The following is a 17,666-nucleotide window of genomic DNA, read 5'->3' as shown; positions in this document are numbered from 1 at the left end:
AAGTAACCCAGTTTATATTTTTTTCTGATTATGAAAGTAAAATAAGCATATCCGCTTTATCTCACTGCCCCATATTCTTTATTTCTTCCATCGTTTTTTAGTATGGTTTTTCATTCTTTTATGGTTATTGTTCTTTTAATTTCTTTTGTTGGTGAGAATTTTATCATGTCATTGCAGTTTACTGGATTACATCATATCACATCAAAACATTAGAATGTCCTCACTTCCCCATGCCCTAACATTTGTTTTACTCTTCTTACCATTTCTCTCCCATTATATACCTGAATTTCTCTCATTCTCCTTCCCTGAATTTTTTCTCCTTTTTCTGTTATTCTACAGTCTTTCAAAACACATGGGATTAAAGCATAATTTCATTTTCAGAATCCTGATTTTAGGACCCTCTTTTCTGTTCAAGCAGTTAGTTCATGTAGCTTAGTGCATTAAGTTGAGTTTTCTTATTGATAAAAGAGAATGTGAAATGGGATTTGAGCATAAAATAAGAATTCAATATATGCATCTAAAGCTATAAATATGGTAGAAATGGGCTTTTAAAAAATGTGTCTAAAAGTATATATGTTTGTATGTTTCTATGTATACATAGTATATTAAGAATATTTTAATTTTATATCTTTTTTTTTCTCTAGAAAATACATTTGAGGTAAAATTGTTTAAAAATAGCTCAGGCCTAGGATTCAGTTTTTCTCGAGAAGATAATCTTATACCCGAGCAAATGAATGCCAGCATAGTAAGGGTTAAAAAGCTCTTTCCTGGACAGCCAGCAGCAGAAAGTGGAAAAATTGATGTGGGAGATGTTATCTTGAAAGTGAATGGAGCCTCTTTGAAAGGACTCTCTCAGCAGGTGAGTCCCCAGCCCGCAGCGTGTAGCATTTTTAATGGTGGGATGGATTGGCCTTTCAGGATGATTTCATAATGCTGGTTTAACTGTATCTTCATTTGTCATTTATGGTACACCCAGGAAGTTGTATCCACTCTCAGGGGAACATCTCCAGAAGTATCCTTGCTTCTCTGCAGACCTCCACCTGGTGTGCTCCCAGAAATCGACCCTGCTCTTTTGGTGAGACCTATGAAAAGTAATTTATATTTTCATGGAATATCAATTGAGTGATCGATTCAGCTGTAGTGGTTTCATCACTGCTTGATCTTCTGGGTTTTATCCTAATTACTTCTTCAGCTTCTTCGTGTGTGTCACTTAACCTCTGAGTACATTCTATATTTGTAATATAAAATAATTCAATTCATTTGCTCTTCTCTCCCTTCCAATTCTAGAATTCTAGGATTTTACAATTTGTTTTCTAAATATAACTAGCAAAAAACATAAAATAATGGTTACAAAAATTTTTGTTGATATTTCTTCATTGAACCAAACTGGGAAACGTAATCTTCGTTCTGAACTAGCTTAGATAAAAATGAGACTTACTTAAGATTTTTTGCCTTTACTTTTAATATTAGAAATCACGGAGTAAGCAATATGGTTTTCCGTTTCACTTCTTATGTCAAGAAATAGCTAAAGGATTCAAAATCTATTTTGATGGTTATTTATAAATTACATATTGATAGGTAGGAATCCATACCTAGGTGAATAATAATACAATTATTAAAGAAAGACAGCCTTTGTCTTGTCTACTTAAAGTAGTGTTCCACTACCACTTCTAGGTATGAAAGGCAGAAATGTCTGGCCCCAGAAACTTTAATCCTTCTATCAGGGAAAGGGAGTGTCAGAAGGACGTTAATAGGAAAGTAATCCATCTGTAGGGTGCATTTTAAATAACACTTTAAGAGACTACATTGATTTTGGGCACCGGTTAGGAACTGGTAGAACTCTCTTGATGAGTACATAAATTGATACACTCTTTCTGGAAAACAATCTGGAAATATTTAACAAGGTCTTTAAAAAAATTCTATATGCCAGTTATAGAAAATGCTATTTCTATTATATAGAAAATTACAAGGAAGTAATGAGAAATTTGGGTGAAAATCCACATACAAAGAAGTTCTCCTAGATTTCTATTAATAGTGAAAAGCTAGAAACAACTCGATATCCAATAGTTTTATTTAAATTTTATTTATACAGTTTTATATTATTTTCAAAGCATATTTAAGGACCTCAGAAAATACAGAAACCTAAGTTTTGAAAGTAGGATACAAAGTACAATATATAGTATAACTCTAATTCTGATTTTAAGTATAAGTTTTACAATATTAACAGTTGTTATTTTTGCATGATTTTTTCCTCTGAGCATAAATTATCAAAAATTAATTGAATATTTTAATAGAAAGTGCTGTATTCCACATGTTCATTTTCAATTAAGTGTTCTAAAGTTAACATAAGTTGTCACACTCTGATCTCTTTAAATGTGTTCATTACAGACCCCACTGCATTCTCCAGCACAAGTACTTCCAAACAGCAGTAAAGACCCTTCTCAACCAGCGTGTGTGGAGCAAGGCACCAGCTCAGATGAAAATGAAATGTCTGACAAAAGCAAGAAACAGTGCACCTCCCCATTCAGGAGAGACAGTTATAGCGGCAGCAGTGGGAGTGGAGAAGAAGACTTAGTGAAAGCTCCAGCAAAGATAACAAATACAAGCTGGAGTTCAGCTTTGCATCAGTCTCTAAGCAACATGGTATCACAGGCACAAAATCAGCATGAGGCAACCAAGAGTCAAGATGATACCGTCTGCACCATGTTTTATTATCCTCAGAAAATACCCAATAAACTAGGACTCGAGGACAGGTATTGTCAATATTATGCATAGTACTCAAGGCAACTGGTTGTTGTTGAGCAGCAACCTACATTTCTCTAAGAATGTAATCTGTCTATACGTGAACTTCACAATAATTAGGCAGATGATGACTCTATTAGATATCTAACTATTGTGATTGACAGTTTTAGTTAGCAAACTAGTGAGCTCTAGTGAGCTCAACCTGAACCTTGCTCTGCTCTCTTGAGTATATTTACTAAAAATTGAGAAAGTTGTTTGTATTTCACCATCATTCATATTACTTAAATAAGCAGAAAGAAAGAAACCTATTTAGATGGTATGGGAGAGTAGGGAGTAGAAATATAAATGGAAGTGGTGGGGAAGAAAAGGGTTAGAGAGTTTGCAAAAGGTAGGATGTAAAAGTACAAGATGAAGAAAGAAGAAATGATTGAAAGCGTAGAGGCATGAAAAAGAGAAAACTTCTCAGAGTTATTCATACATTTTACTGTTTGGTTATATCTTTGTGTATATCCAGCTCCAACCATATTTGTTCGTTTTTTTCCTATTGTAGCGTCTAAAATAACCACAGGATCAAGGTTTTTATTCTTTTCTTATTTCTTCTCCTTTTTATTATGTCGAAACACACATTAGGTTTCTGATAACATTAGCTTCAGCCTTGAATTAATAACTAGGAATCAAAAGTATATTTATTTAAACTGTCTTACTGATTTATGCAGCTTAAATATCTTCAAAATAGAACGTGGACAGAAAATAAAATTTTGTATTAGCATATGACAGGTGTGAAATAAACTCGTAGTCCAGAGTCAGATAAAAGTAGCTAGGGTCTCAATCAAAAGCAGACATGAATATTTGTTAAACATTTTCTGGTTGTGGCACAAACTTACTATATTGACATTGAAATGTATTTGAAAAAAGTCTTGCTTTTTTGTCTTTGTAGTAATCCTTCTTCCCCTCTACCACCGGATGTGGCTCCTAGGCAACCCCAAACAGACTCCACTTCCACTAATTCAGTGGATAAATATCATACACATCATATTTCTGAACCAACTAGACAAGAAAGCTTGACATCTTTGAAAAATGACTTGGAAAACCACCTCGAAGACTTTGAAATGGTGAGTCGCTTCTTCTATATTAAGAAAATTCAAAAAAAAAAAAAAGAGAGAGAGAGAAAGAGAGAGAAGTCCCTATTTTCTCAAGTAAGGTATAGTCTCACACATTTTTCCTTTAGGGAAAAGGCTGTCTTTCAGAGTAGCTTCATATTTGTGTCCAGTAAATAGATAATGTACCTAGTATGTTTCTCTATTGAGAATTAGAGAAAAAGGCAAAAAGACCTGGATATAAATCCTGACACTATTACTCCAAATTGCTGCAATTTGGCAGATGCCTGTGGAAACATTCCTTAATTCTTCTAAGTCCTAGTACTTTGGGCTATAAAATGGGGTTAGTAACATCATAGAATTATGGTGAGGATTAATTGAAATAGTATATATAATATACTATTATATATACTATTATATATAATATAGTACCTATAGTATCCCCCCAATTCTGATGAATTACTATTTAATTTTTAATCAAATTCGAATGTAATTTTTTTTCCTCCTCCACACTTCGTTGTGCCCAGATGGAATCTTTTACATTGTACTAATAGCCCTAGAACTTCTAAACCTACAAATTCAGTTTGGGAGCCAAATTTCCAAGAATAATATTCTTTGCATTGATTGAAAGTCAGCCTTTTCAATACTGTTTTTATTATCCAAGTAATAAATATTTATTGTAGGAAAATTAGAAAACAAGGAAAAAGAATATTAGAACTACCTATAATCACACTACCCAAAAAACCCCAAAACCATAAACATTTGGGAGTTAATCTTTCCAGATACTTTGTTTGCCTATAATTGTGTGTGTGTATGTGTGTGCATGCACATGCGTGTGTGTGTGTGTGTGTGTGTGTGTGTGACATCTGTATCTTCAATTTCATTCTCAGCAATAGAGTAAAAATAATCTTTGAATGATTTCTTTAGAAATCTGTCATCACTCATGTAAGTTGTAAGCAACCTCTTGGTTGAAATCTTTTAAAAAGAAAAAAAATTTATGTAACTAAATACACAGAGTTGTGATATTTAATCGTCCAAAGACTTCATATTAAAAAAAAAATCTTTCTTTTATGGCGCTTGCCATTTATCTTGGTTGTCTAGAAGTACATGAAGAATTTTCTGGTTTTTCCCCTCAAAAAATATTCTTTTATCATCAAAGTATAACCACTAATGTGTCCTTGTTTATCCTGAAAATACAAGAATTGGAGCATGAGTAAGTTCTGTTTCATATATCTCTAAATCAACATAATGTTGTATTTAAACCAAATTTTTACATGGAGGACATTCTATCTAGAGCTGGATAGACCTGGCTTCTTTATTTGGGCAAGATAAGTAACCTTTTAAGATCTAGTGTCTTCCTACATTTAATGGAAATAATAGTCATCTCTCTGTCTATAGGGCAAAATAGACAGCCTAAAGGAATCACTGTTTTCTTCCCTTAGGAAGTAGAACTCATCATTACCCTAATTAAATCAGAAAAAGGAAGCCTGGGTTTTACAGTAACCAAAGGCAATCAGAGTATTGGTTGTTATGTTCATGATGTCATTCAAGATCCAGCCAAAAGTGATGGAAGGCTAAAACCTGGGGACCGCCTCATAAAGGTGAGACATTATGTGGAATGGATTTGTGCAAATGTGGAAAAAAAGAGCAAGCCAGAGCTGGAGGAGAAGGAAGAACAGGAAGATTGAGTTAGTATAACATTCTATTTCTCTGTTTAGTTTATGTTTTCTTTCTCCACCTCTTCAAAGTAAAGACCTTTATATAGTTAACAGTTTGGAAAATGCTTAAAGTTCCCTTTTTAATTAGGAAGTCCCTCTAATCTCAGTTAAAGCATTAAACAAGCTGTCTTGGATTTAGGGACAGAAAGTTTCTTAAATTACTATGAGGATACATTTCCTATGTTAGCAAAATACCGATGTATTTGTTAAGTATTTTACATTATTATTTTACTTATAATGACATGATCACTGTGTTTATGATTTCCAAAGTACAAGGAATTACCATTAAATTAGAGACCATTTTTTATTATGGATCTCTTACTGGTTAATATGTATTATATAATAAATTCAGGAGATTACTGTATTTTCTTGACAACTTCTCTGTTCCAAAAGCTGTAACTCTCCTTTTCCCCTTTCTCATTCTTACAGGTTAATGATACAGACGTTACAAACATGACTCACACAGATGCAGTGAACCTGCTCCGAGCTGCACCCAAGACAGTCAGATTAGTCCTTGGACGAGTTCTAGAATTACCCAGGAAGCCAGTGCTGCCTCATTTGCTACCTGACATTACATTAACATGCAACAAGGAGTTGGGTAATGCAAAGCAAGCTTTGTGTGATGTGATTTTCTTGGCTAGCTTAAAAATAAGTATTCTTAAGGCTGAGAAAATAAATATTTTCTATTCCCTAAAGGTTTTTCCTTGTCTGGAGGTCACGACAGCCTTCATCAAGTAGTGTATATTAGTGGTATCAATCCGAGGTCAGTTGCAGCCATTGAGGGTAATCTCCAGCTGTTAGACATCATCCACTATGTGAATGGAGTCAGCACACAAGGCATGACCTTGGAAGAAGCGAAGAGAGCACTAGACATGTCACTCCCATCAGTGGTGCTGAAAGCAACAAGGTACTTTGGAATAATTTGGGGGCTTTGTGTGTGCATACACATTTCAGGCTGTTGATTTTACTTACATTCTCTTAGAAAGATATTCCCGAATTAGTAATTCACAGACTAACAGCAGCAGGATTTAATAAAGTTAAACAGACTTCCTGATAGGGGACTCCGAGAGCATTTTAAATGGATTAGTGTTTGGATACATGTTTGCAGTTATTAATAAGATTGTTACCACATTTGTCAGGATGTTTTCAGTTGCAAGTGACAGAAAATAATATCACTCAACTTAGTTTAAACAAGAAAGGGAATTTACTGCTTTATGTGGTTTAAAAAGATTAGATGGTCATCAGGTAAAATTTGACCAGGCCTCTGGCTCCATTTCTTTGCTGTTTTCAGTTATTCTCTCCTCTATGTATATGTTTCCTTCATGATAGTCAAATGGCTGTCAGTGTCATGCCTCACACCTGCATATCACACCATCCAGAGCAATCTTTCCCACCAGTTGCCATCATAAAGCAGCAACTGTATGCTGATTGCCTTAGAACTAAATTAAGGCCAGTCCCTGAATTGAAGCAAAAGGATAGCAATGTATTGATTGTCCTAGAGCAGTCCTGGCCCATTGCCAATGCTAAGACAGAATTAGTGCTACCCAAACCTCATGTCCACAACCCATGAGGCATAGAATTACCATATCTGCTATACTTCATTACAATGTCACATTACAAGAAATGCTAATAACAGCTTTTCTTTCATTTAATAATGGAAATAAATTGAAAAAATGTATGTATTAGTTTCAAATTACTACAAATATAGTGGCTTAAAACAATGAAAGTTTATTGTCTTAATAGTTCTGGAAGTCATAAATACAAAATGGGTCTCACTGGACTAAAATCAGGGAAGGGCTGCATTCCTTTTGGAAGCTCTGGGAGGAAATCCATTTCCTTGCCTTTTCCACCTTCTAGAGGTGGCCCGTGTTCCGGGGCCCATGGCCTGATTCCATCTTTAGAGCTTTGCTAGGACCCCGGTAATTACATTGGGCCCAACCAGATAATTCAAACAATCTAATTTCTAGATTCTTAATTTACTCACATCTGCAAAATCCCTTTTGCCATGTAAGGTACCATATTCAAAGATTCAAGTATTACAATGTGCACGTGACGGGTGCATTATTCTGCCTACCACAATGTATATAAATCCAGGCTTTCTCAATTACAAACTTATATTATACAAGGAAACTTCACATTAATATCTGTGATACATAATGAGTTTTACATAGTGTGTCTTTCAAAATATAGGAACTATTAATTAAATCATTTGATCATATACTTATTCATCCTTCTAAACCTTTAAATTGGATTTTATACTTGTTTTCTTGAATGTAATCCCTGACCAGTTTTCCTCATATGTTTCTAAAAATTAGATTTAACATGCAGTTATTTTCATAGGTGTAGCTGAAAGTTAACTAGTTGGGGAGGAAAGTGTTCAAACAACCTGGAAAATATTTTTATGAAAATTAATATCTCTGTTCACCATAGCTCTAACTGAATTATTTCTTCAGTAATTTCTTATTTTATTTTTTTAAGTTGTGCTTCACTTTATTGCACTTCACAACTGTTTATTTTTTTATTAAACTTTTTAGGGTAACATTGATTTTTTGCCTCAAAATCAGTAGAGCATGCTTTACCCTGGGCCTGAAATCACTTTCTTTTTTCTTTCTACTTTCTCTCTTTTCTGTAGTCACTAAAGATATATTAGTATCAATTATTTTCTCCCTTGTTCTTCTTCAGGTTCTCTCTCCACTGTTGTATATATCTGCTGTCTTTAATGTCTATAGAGTAACAATAATGGAGGAGTATATATTTGTGCTAATTATATGTCAGGAACAGTAAAGGGTCTGTGAATTTACCCTACTTGCAAGGTAATAAGTTAGCCAGTTATTGTTTCTTGGATGCTAGTAGAAGATATGAAACTCCTGGATCAGAGACAAAATACTTTATTACAAATGACAGCGCAAGTGGTATGATCGTGGTATTGGTGTCAGTTCTGCACATCCTCTAAGTCCCATGGAGATGACATATGTGGGCCTAGTGGATTCCTGCACATGTAGTGGGTTGTATTACAGGAGAGGAATACTAAAAGAAGAGCCTGGGAACTCACTCCTTTATGGCAATCTGTAAGAAAGCTTGCTTTTTGTTTGGGAAGAGAGGTTGTCTCATCCCTCAAGTTTGCTCACTATAAACATAGCCTTGAGAATTGGCCCAGATAAAAAGCATTTCTGCGTTTCTGGGGTACCCAAGAAGAGTACACAGAGATGCTTAAGGCCCATGGTGAATTGCCTCTTCCAGTACTTTATACCGTATAAGTTATCTTTGAACTCTCACCTGAGTGACAGTGAACTAAGTTACTGATCATGAATATTACCAACGTTAAAGTAAACAAACAAACAAAAGAGAATGGAAATATGGCGATGTATTGAACTGAACCCCAAAGAAAAATCATGTAAAGAAGTGATTCTTAATCATTTTGGAGTCAAGAATATCTCCTTCCAGAAAATACTTAGATGAAGACTGATACAATTTTGTCTGCAGCTTTAGGGTGTGCCTAGACCCCCTGAAGCCCATCCAAAATAAAACTCCTGAGGCTAGTTAACAGATGGTTTGAAGGATATTTACACTAACATCCTGAGTAATTTTCAACCACCTTTTCATTTTTTTACAACATAGAGATGGTCATCCAGTGGTCCCTAGTTCCAAGAGTTCTGCTGTTTCAACTCCAAAATCAACTAAAGCTAATGGTAAGGATACATTCGTTTTATGACACAAGTAGTTATGGAAGGTAACTCTATTTTTCTAAAAGCAAATATGGAGACTATCATTAAAATGCTTTTATTGCCCTTCCAGAGTGTTTTACAGGATCTCTCTAAGGAAAAAAATGTACATTTAAATTAAAAGCATCTCTAAAATTTAGTGTATGATGGGAAGTAGAGCACCATGAGATTTAGAGCCAGAGAGATCTGAGTGTGTAAATCCTGTGTGACTTTAGTAAAGTACTTGATCCATATCTAAGCCTTTATTTCCTGCCAGTAAAATAAGAATATTATTATTATCTACCTTGTAAGGTTATAATGAGGCATAAATACAACAATATATGTGAAAGTTATTGCTATGATTATCACATAATAATTTACTCAGACAGGTATGTAATTTCTGTAGTGGGCACTGTTCTGGGCATTGTGAATATGGTAATGAGTAAACAAAGTATGCGTCTTACCTTCTAGCATATTAATAGACATTGTACTATTAGTAGTTGTGACAGCAGTTAACATTAAGTTAATGCTTATTCTGGACTAAGCATTCTCATAAGTGCTTTAGTCTAGTATTAATGTAAAATAAAAATGTTTGACATGGGGAATGCAGTTGAAATTAGTGTATTGGAAAAGTAAATTCAGTACTTCATATCTAACTAAACTTTAAGGTTATCAGATAGTAGTATCTGAATACCAAATATCAGATAGTAGTATCTAAATACCAAAAGTACAAAAAGAAACCTCACAAAGATTGCAGTTGTAGTTTGATTATCTTCAAGGACTAAAGCAGATCTCCTCCTCTGTTGTTATTTGGAATGCCTCAGGGCTCCTTCTTGCTGCTCTCTGATAGTTCCAGTCCACATGAGAGTCAAACTATCTCACAAAACAATCCAGAGAGCATTTTTCCAGTGACCTCTGGAAAGACTCCTATTTGTAACTGTCAAAGTTAAAGAAGGTAGCTGTGCCCTACCCTGCTCTGTAGAAGCTGCCCAGAGGTCTGTCTTTATGGGGTTCTCTGACTTGACTCCCAGAGAACTAATTTTTTTATGAGCTTTGAAAATCATGTGGTATCAATAATAGTAACTCTCATAGTGATGGGAATGTGAAATGGTGCAACAATTTTGGAAAACATTTTGACAATTTCTTAAAAATGTAAACATACAACTAACCATATTATTCAACCATTTTCCTCCTATTTGTTCACTCAAGAGAAAAGAAAGCATTTTTCCATACACAAAAACTTGTATAGGAATGTTTTTAGAAGCTTTTCTTTTAATAGCCAAAATTGGAAACTGCTCAAGTATCCAAAAACTATTGAATGAATAAACAAATTGTAATGTATCCAAACAACAGAATACTACACAGCGATAAAAATGAATGGTCTGTTGATACATGCAGCAACAAAATTAAAATAAACTAACTGAGTCAAAGAAGCCAGACAAAAAAGAGTTCATACTATATTATTCCATTTATTCAGAATTGCAGAAAATACAAATTAATCTATAGTGACAGAAAACAGATCAGTGCTGCCCTGGAGACAAAGAGAGGGTGGAGAGGTTCAGGGAACAGGAGGAAGAGATTACAAACAATAAACTATTGTGTTTTATACTATTCTAATAAGATATTTTTTGAACCAGTAGTTTTTTATTTGTATATTTTTTCATTATTTTTCCTAGAAATTCAGTTATATCTCCTGGAAGTAACATTATAAGGCATTCTTGGGCTCTTTATAATATCATCTACATAATTATAGGAATTTATCTCTAAAATTCCATTTGAACTTTTATCTTTCTGGATGGAATTAATTTTAGGTCATTCTCAAATAGAAGTCTTTGAATACATTTACCTGTATTCTTTTCTTTTTTCTTTTCTTTGTTTTTTTTTTTTAACTTTTCCAAACTCTACCCTATCTTTCAAAAATCTCTTGAAAATGTAATTTAATGAATCAGATTATCTTTAAATATAACTTTTTAACTGTAAGGGAAACATAATCTCATTTTAATATATATATTGAATTTTTGTACTGATGGCTAAGAGTTAAAATTAACATTTAGTTTAGACATATATTAAAAGTCTTTTCGCATTATAGCCAAACTTATTTTACTATGTTAAATTGATACTCTGCTATCTTCTCTTAAGCAGTAAACTGAATCTAGTTCAGCACCTGTGATGTTGCCCCCATTCAGTTGGAATAATTTATATTCAGTATCCAGAAGTGTGGGTTTTTTTTCTGTTATTTTAATGTCCCTCATGTGGCTCTGACTGACTCATCTCTTACTTTCTATGTTCTCCCTTTCAGGTCATCACAATGTGGATCCTTGTGGCAAGCCTGCCCTCACTCCTAATAATTCCTTCTCCAAGGTAAATAATAAAAGACTGCCTTCTTCATGCCCTATTTCCTAATCTAAATAACCAGCTCATTCATGTTTGGGATCAAACTGATTTCACATTTAAATATATGCCTTTTTTTAGATATATGTGTTGATAGTAGGAATATATTTTAGCGAACTAATAGGCCTTGCTAAGTAAACCACACAGTGTACAGCCCACACCCAAGTAACCTTACTTCATTTGGCACATACTCAGCTCTTAAATAAGCTAATTACTTAAGTAGATAGCATTAGTGCTGGAATTTTTTATTAATGTGCACAATTCTTTGGATGTTTCTTAGATATCCAGAAGAAAAGAATGTAATTAAGAGTAGAATTAGTCCTTTGGGTTGATGCTGACCAGCAGTGACTCTCAAATGACAAATCTCTGATACTAGTGAGGAAAAACAGTAGTAGCAAAAGGATTAAGCTTACCTGCTATATTGAAAAACATAGAAAATGCTTTACCACATAATAAAATGAAAGAATTTAAATCAAGATTAGCACAGAAAATCAGAGGATGATTTAAGAAAACTGTTTTAATGCAAAACTAAATTCTACGTAAGGCTCTTTTTTTGAGGCTACATGTGTACCCATTTGTTTTGCTAACATTTTGTTTTATGATTTTCTTTTGGCATGTAATGTACATTCTAAAATGATCATAGCTGGATCTTCATTTTGTAGGATTGTTTAATCCCACACACTCCCCATACAATCTATTCTGAACCTCAGTATTTGAATATTTTTCCATGTAATTTCCAGAGCTGAGGCATTGCTCTCCCAGTAATCTGAAAATCTTATCATCTCAACATTTCTGGACATGAGCTGGATTTAGTGTAAGAAGAGAAAATGAATTTAGTGACCAGAAGCTCAAAATTCTATGTCCTTCATCTCACTGTTATCTCAAACTGGTGACATGGTTTAGCAAGTCCTGAAAAGATATTGCAGCAGAAGAATTGTTAGGCAGAAATGATTTGGACACAACAATAGAAATCCTTGGTATTTGTATGTTTGTGGATTGAGATACAGCAATACTCACTATTCTCTGTTTATTCACAAGGCCTTCAATTTCACAGAGCTGAAGCTACTGAATTTTCATGTGTTTTCAGTGTTGGTCGTGCTACATAGTGCTTATTTTCTTTTTAAATATCTACATGTTGTTGAAAGGGAGAAGAGTAGAGTTTCTTTTTAAATTAACGTAAAACTCTAGAAACTAGGACTTTCGTTATTCATGGTTGCAAACATATTTTTGTTGGAGTAAAATCTTCCAGGAAGTCGCTCAAACAGTATTCTGTCTTTGAAGACTGTCTGTATTATGAATTTCTCATAAGGATTGGAATTTTCACAATACACTGAAAGTTTTTGACATTCTGTAACCACTATTTGTGAAAAAATAATTTTTACATCTACTGTCTACTTTTTATCTTAATAAATCTTCAGGGCAAAAATCTTTTATTTGTATTTAAGTTTTTTTAAATTTGTTCTAATCATTTAATTTTGCATTTTTGCCCAAAACATTTTTCTTTCAGTAGGCTCTGAACCATGAAATACATCAAAATTTACCATTGAATTAGAAAGTTTTATTCTATGTCATAATTATTTTACAGTTATGAATCCACTGGCATTTTTCTTAAATTTATATTTAGACTAGAGTTGAAAATCTTTATACCTAACAGTTGATCAGTTTGCTAAACTGGAATTTATGTCCATGTAACAGCTTCATAAATACTTTTTCCTTCTTTCTCTCAACTTCTAAGTATAGTAGTCCTATTAAACTTTTCTAAAAAGTTCTATGGAAGACGAGTCCTATAAAATATGCCTCAAAAAAGAGATTTCTGCAGTTAAGTAAGTTTAGGAAATACTACATAATATATTTCTCTTTTGACAACTCAGATTTTATATTAGTAAGCATTGTAAGAATTCTTAGAATAAAAATATTGATTTAACGTTTAATCTGGGGTTTTCAGACATATTTGAACAGAAAGTTCTGTTCTCATTGCATATTTTATTGCACTGGTATTTTCTAGAAACATATCGAAGGTGGAGAAATATAAAATGGATTTTGTACTAAGAAAGAAAGAAAAGGACATAGAGGGGCAATGTGAAGTCTCTGCCTAATCCTAGAAATTAATAAAATAGTAAACTAATGATTTTCTTTGGTTTTGTACTGTAGGCTAATGGGGAAGAAATAATTGAAGTTTTGTACCCTGAAGGAAAATGCTCTACTCATCAAACGAAGGGATCAGCAAATTTGATTCTGTCCAAAGGTAGTTTTCCAAATCAGTCACCTAGTTGTTCTAAATGTCCTGACAACTTAGGTAAGAAAGAATTATTAGGTATCCACTCTTATTTGCCTTACATGTTCCTATAGTTTTAGAAAGAATTATCATTGTTCAAAGAAATAAAAGGACAATGTAAAATTCATTGTTATTAGCTGTATTACTATACAAATGCCCTGTATTCATTCTCGTCTCTAAGGTTAAAACTATTTTTAAATGATTGAAAAGATAGATACCTGTTTTGTTTGATAGTGTTTCTTGTGTTCTTTGAAGGAGCAATTCACAGGCTATCTGGTAATTTGAAAATGGGACAGAGTGAGGGTGGATGTTTAGGCTGCCCCATTATAATCTTAACCTTTGTAACATAATCTGTTTAGTTGAGTTTTTAGATGAATTAATAATTTGAGATTAACTTCGGAAAATAAGCATTAATTATTAATATCTCATGTAAAGATGTATCACAGACATTGATTTTGGTTTATTCTTTTTAACTTGTATTTGTGGTTTTTTTGTTTGTTTGTTTGTTTTATTTTGGTTTGGTTTTTGTCATATAGCAGCCAGAGTAGCTCTAGAACTAAAAATCACGAGGCCTCATTAGTGTAAACTACTTGTCCAGTCATGGCTACTTTTCAAAGTGGTTGCTTAAACTTTGAAAGACCTGGTATATTCTATTCGACATATTGTCCTTTTCTTATATCAACATTTTTAAAGTGAAACTCTATGTAAATTACTCTTTTTCAAGAATCCGATGTACAAGAAGATGATATTTATGATGATCCTCAAGAAGCCGAAGTTATCCAGTCTCTGCTGGATGTTGTGGATGAGGAAGCCCAGAATCTTTTAAACAAAAATAATGCAGCAGGAGATGCCTGTGTTCCAGGTAGATGAACTAGAACCATTAACATGGTACACTAAGGAGTACAACAAGAAGGCTCCGAGGGAGCATTTTAACTCCTCTTGGCCTCTTCATCATTCTCCCAGGTGCACTGAAAACCAATGGGAAGTTATCTGAAGAGAGAGCAGAAGATACAGACTGTGATGGATCACCTTTACCTGAAGATTATACAGAGGTAAAGATAATACCTAAATAAACACTCAAGGATGCTGTATCTTGTTAGAATTATGTATCTCCTTACCTGAAAACTTGCTTTCTTTGCTGAGGCCTTAACCTCTCTCTATCCCAATTTTCCTCCTAGACATGAGTTAAAGATAATATCCTGATGGCTGGTTAGTAACCTCAGTAAGAATTTGAACTGATGTCATTTACTCATTTTGGAGAAAGAACTTGCCTTTAAATCTTTTAATTTCTATTGGTGAAAGTTTTTATTCAAGAAAGGTGTCCAAAAAAAACTGATTTTTTTTGTACCTTATTATTTTTACACCAAATTAAAGTTGGGAATTCCCAGATCCCATTCCAGTGAATAATACCTAACCTAGGTTGAAAACTTGGCATTTATCCTTGAGTGTTCCTTCCTACTCATAATCTCATACACACATGATTATGTTCATTAAACAGTTATAAATAATTAATGTGTATAAATACAAGAAAGCTTATATCTGTTGAATATGTATTTATTAATCTAAAAAAGTGATTACACAAATATTGAATATCTCAAAATGCATTATACTGTAGTGGTTTTACCCAAGATATTGTTCTTTCATACTATCAGAATATTAATAATTATAACAACAATAAGCTCTTTGAAAAAAGTTTTCTGAGCATTTCAAGTCATACTAACTTTAAGTATGTTTTTCTTAATAATATTTAAGGTGTCCCTTAAAATGTATGTTCTGAAGGCTCTTTTAATTAAGAGAATAAATAAAAATCTTTAATCGCCATTTCAAAAATGTCATATCCAATGCCTTTTAAGAAAAAAAGCTTGCTAACATAATATAGATTCTCATTTATACTGAGCTATAATAACAAATTTAGAGCAAAAGTTTCATTCAAATTGATTTTTATTTTTATATGAAAATATTACATCCTCATTGTAAAAAATATTTCAAACAGAATCATCTAAAAATGCAAGTTTCTTTTTTTACCCATTCCTCGTCTTCATCTGAGGTGTAAGTATTGTTAAGATTTTGGTTTTTACCCTCTTGTTATGCATAGGAAAACAGATATTCATATACATATGTGATTTTTTAAATATAAACTTTATCACGTAATTCTAAATTTGGTTCTCACTTTACAGTCGATCATTACCCTCTTTCCACATGAGTACATAAAAATCAGCCTCATATTTTCTAGTGCCTTCCTATAATTTTATTGCACAGATATACTATAATTTATTAAACTGGCTATTAATGAATTTTAAATTTTGTATTTATTATAAACAAAACTACAAAAAAGATTTCTATGTTTTTATAAACTCTCAGAATTTGTAAGACAATTAATTTTATAAAATTTCAGTGATTTGCATGCTATAACCACTTCTCCACAGACTCCATCATTTCCTGTGTTCCAACCCTGGTATTTCAAAGGTTTTAATTATTTGTCTGATTCCTGCAGGCATTTGAGTTTTAAGTCTGCCCTATTTTTCTTGGGCTGCTATAACAAAATACCACAAACTGGATATCTTAAAAAACAGAAATGTATTTTCTCACTGTTCCAGAGACCCGAAGTCCAATATCAAAGTGCCAGCAAGGTTGGACTTTTGTGAGACCTCTCTCCCTGGTTTACAGATGCCCACCTTCTTGCTGTGTCCTCACATGGCCATTCCCCTATGTTCACGCACTCCTGGTGTCTCTTCCTCTTCTCCTAAGGACACCAGTCCTTTTGGATTAGAGTCCCATCCCGATAAACTTCCTTAGCCTCAATTACTTCCATAAAGGCCTTTTCTCTAAATATAGTCACATTAGAAGTTAGGGCTTCAATCTATGAATTTTGTGGGGACACAATTCAGTCTATAACAGTCTTTGCTTTAACCAATTATAAAATATAATTAAATAAAATATCATTCACCATATTTACAAAACAAATAGAGGCTCTAGCATAAATTTAACCAAAAATGTATAAGATTTATATTATGAAAACTCGACAAAGAAGCACAAAAGAAGTATTAAAAATATTATTTGTTCTTTGATAGAAAAATTTAAAATTTAAATTCTTTATAGATTACCCATAAATTAAATATGATCCCATAACATATTTTGACCTTTTTTTTAATGAGAGGCAGAATGGGTTGGTAAAATCATTCTAAAGTTCCCATGGAAGAATTGAGATGTAAAAATATCCAGGAAAAATCTGAAAATTTAGTTTTGTGGAGGGAGAACTTTCCTATAGGTTATTTGGACATAATGTATAAGTTGTCCTAACACCAAAGTGCAGATAGATCCCACACATTTGTGCCTTGAGAATCCAAGATTCTTAAGACCAAATAGTCTGGGCCAGTTCATCCTTAAAAATAATAAATTCGCACTTGAATTGATGGGACTTCTGCTTTAGAAGCGATTTTGACTAATGGTAAGTAAAACGGAGAAAATAAACAAATTTAGGAAAAGTAGAAACAAACTACTGAGATACAAACATGAAAATGTTTCATTTGTATCAAACTCTAAATGTTAAAATCACATTGGAAATTATTTTCATAAGCAGACATTCAAAAGAGACAAATAAGATTACTCTCCATAGCTGAAAGAAAGACAGCCAGTATTCTGGAAAAAAATTTTCTGTTTCATCTTACATTTCTAGAATATTGCCTACATTCAAGTAGTTTTAAGAGTTCCTTAGAACTTCTGAAAATATTCAGGTTTTTGT

The 17,666-nt window shown here is 33.1% G+C and overlaps 1 protein-coding gene across 1 annotated transcript in view; it reads left to right on the top strand.

The window, feature by feature from the left end:
- The window catches only part of PTPN13 (protein tyrosine phosphatase, non-receptor type 13), a 176,472-nt gene that overhangs the window by 139,504 nt on the left and 19,302 nt on the right, over positions 1–17,666 (top strand). The window contains exons 29-40 of the mRNA XM_023528410.1: positions 645–859; positions 977–1,075; positions 2,389–2,753; positions 3,680–3,854; positions 5,282–5,440; positions 5,987–6,155; positions 6,254–6,464; positions 9,176–9,246; positions 11,558–11,619; positions 13,801–13,894; positions 14,649–14,786; positions 14,888–14,976. Of these exons, the coding sequence (XP_023384178.1) occupies positions 645–859; positions 977–1,075; positions 2,389–2,753; positions 3,680–3,854; positions 5,282–5,440; positions 5,987–6,155; positions 6,254–6,464; positions 9,176–9,246; positions 11,558–11,619; positions 13,801–13,894; positions 14,649–14,786; positions 14,888–14,976 (1,847 nt within the window). The remainder of the gene's footprint in view (positions 1–644; positions 860–976; positions 1,076–2,388; positions 2,754–3,679; positions 3,855–5,281; positions 5,441–5,986; positions 6,156–6,253; positions 6,465–9,175; positions 9,247–11,557; positions 11,620–13,800; positions 13,895–14,648; positions 14,787–14,887; positions 14,977–17,666) is intronic.

Source organism: Pteropus vampyrus, unplaced genomic scaffold (assembly GCF_000151845.1).
Source record: "Pteropus vampyrus isolate Shadow unplaced genomic scaffold, Pvam_2.0 Scaffold25, whole genome shotgun sequence".
Classification (NCBI taxonomy): domain Eukaryota; kingdom Metazoa; phylum Chordata; class Mammalia; order Chiroptera; family Pteropodidae; genus Pteropus; species Pteropus vampyrus.
Note: the sequence above shows the minus strand (reverse complement) of the source record. Positions and strands in the feature narration are given on the sequence as shown.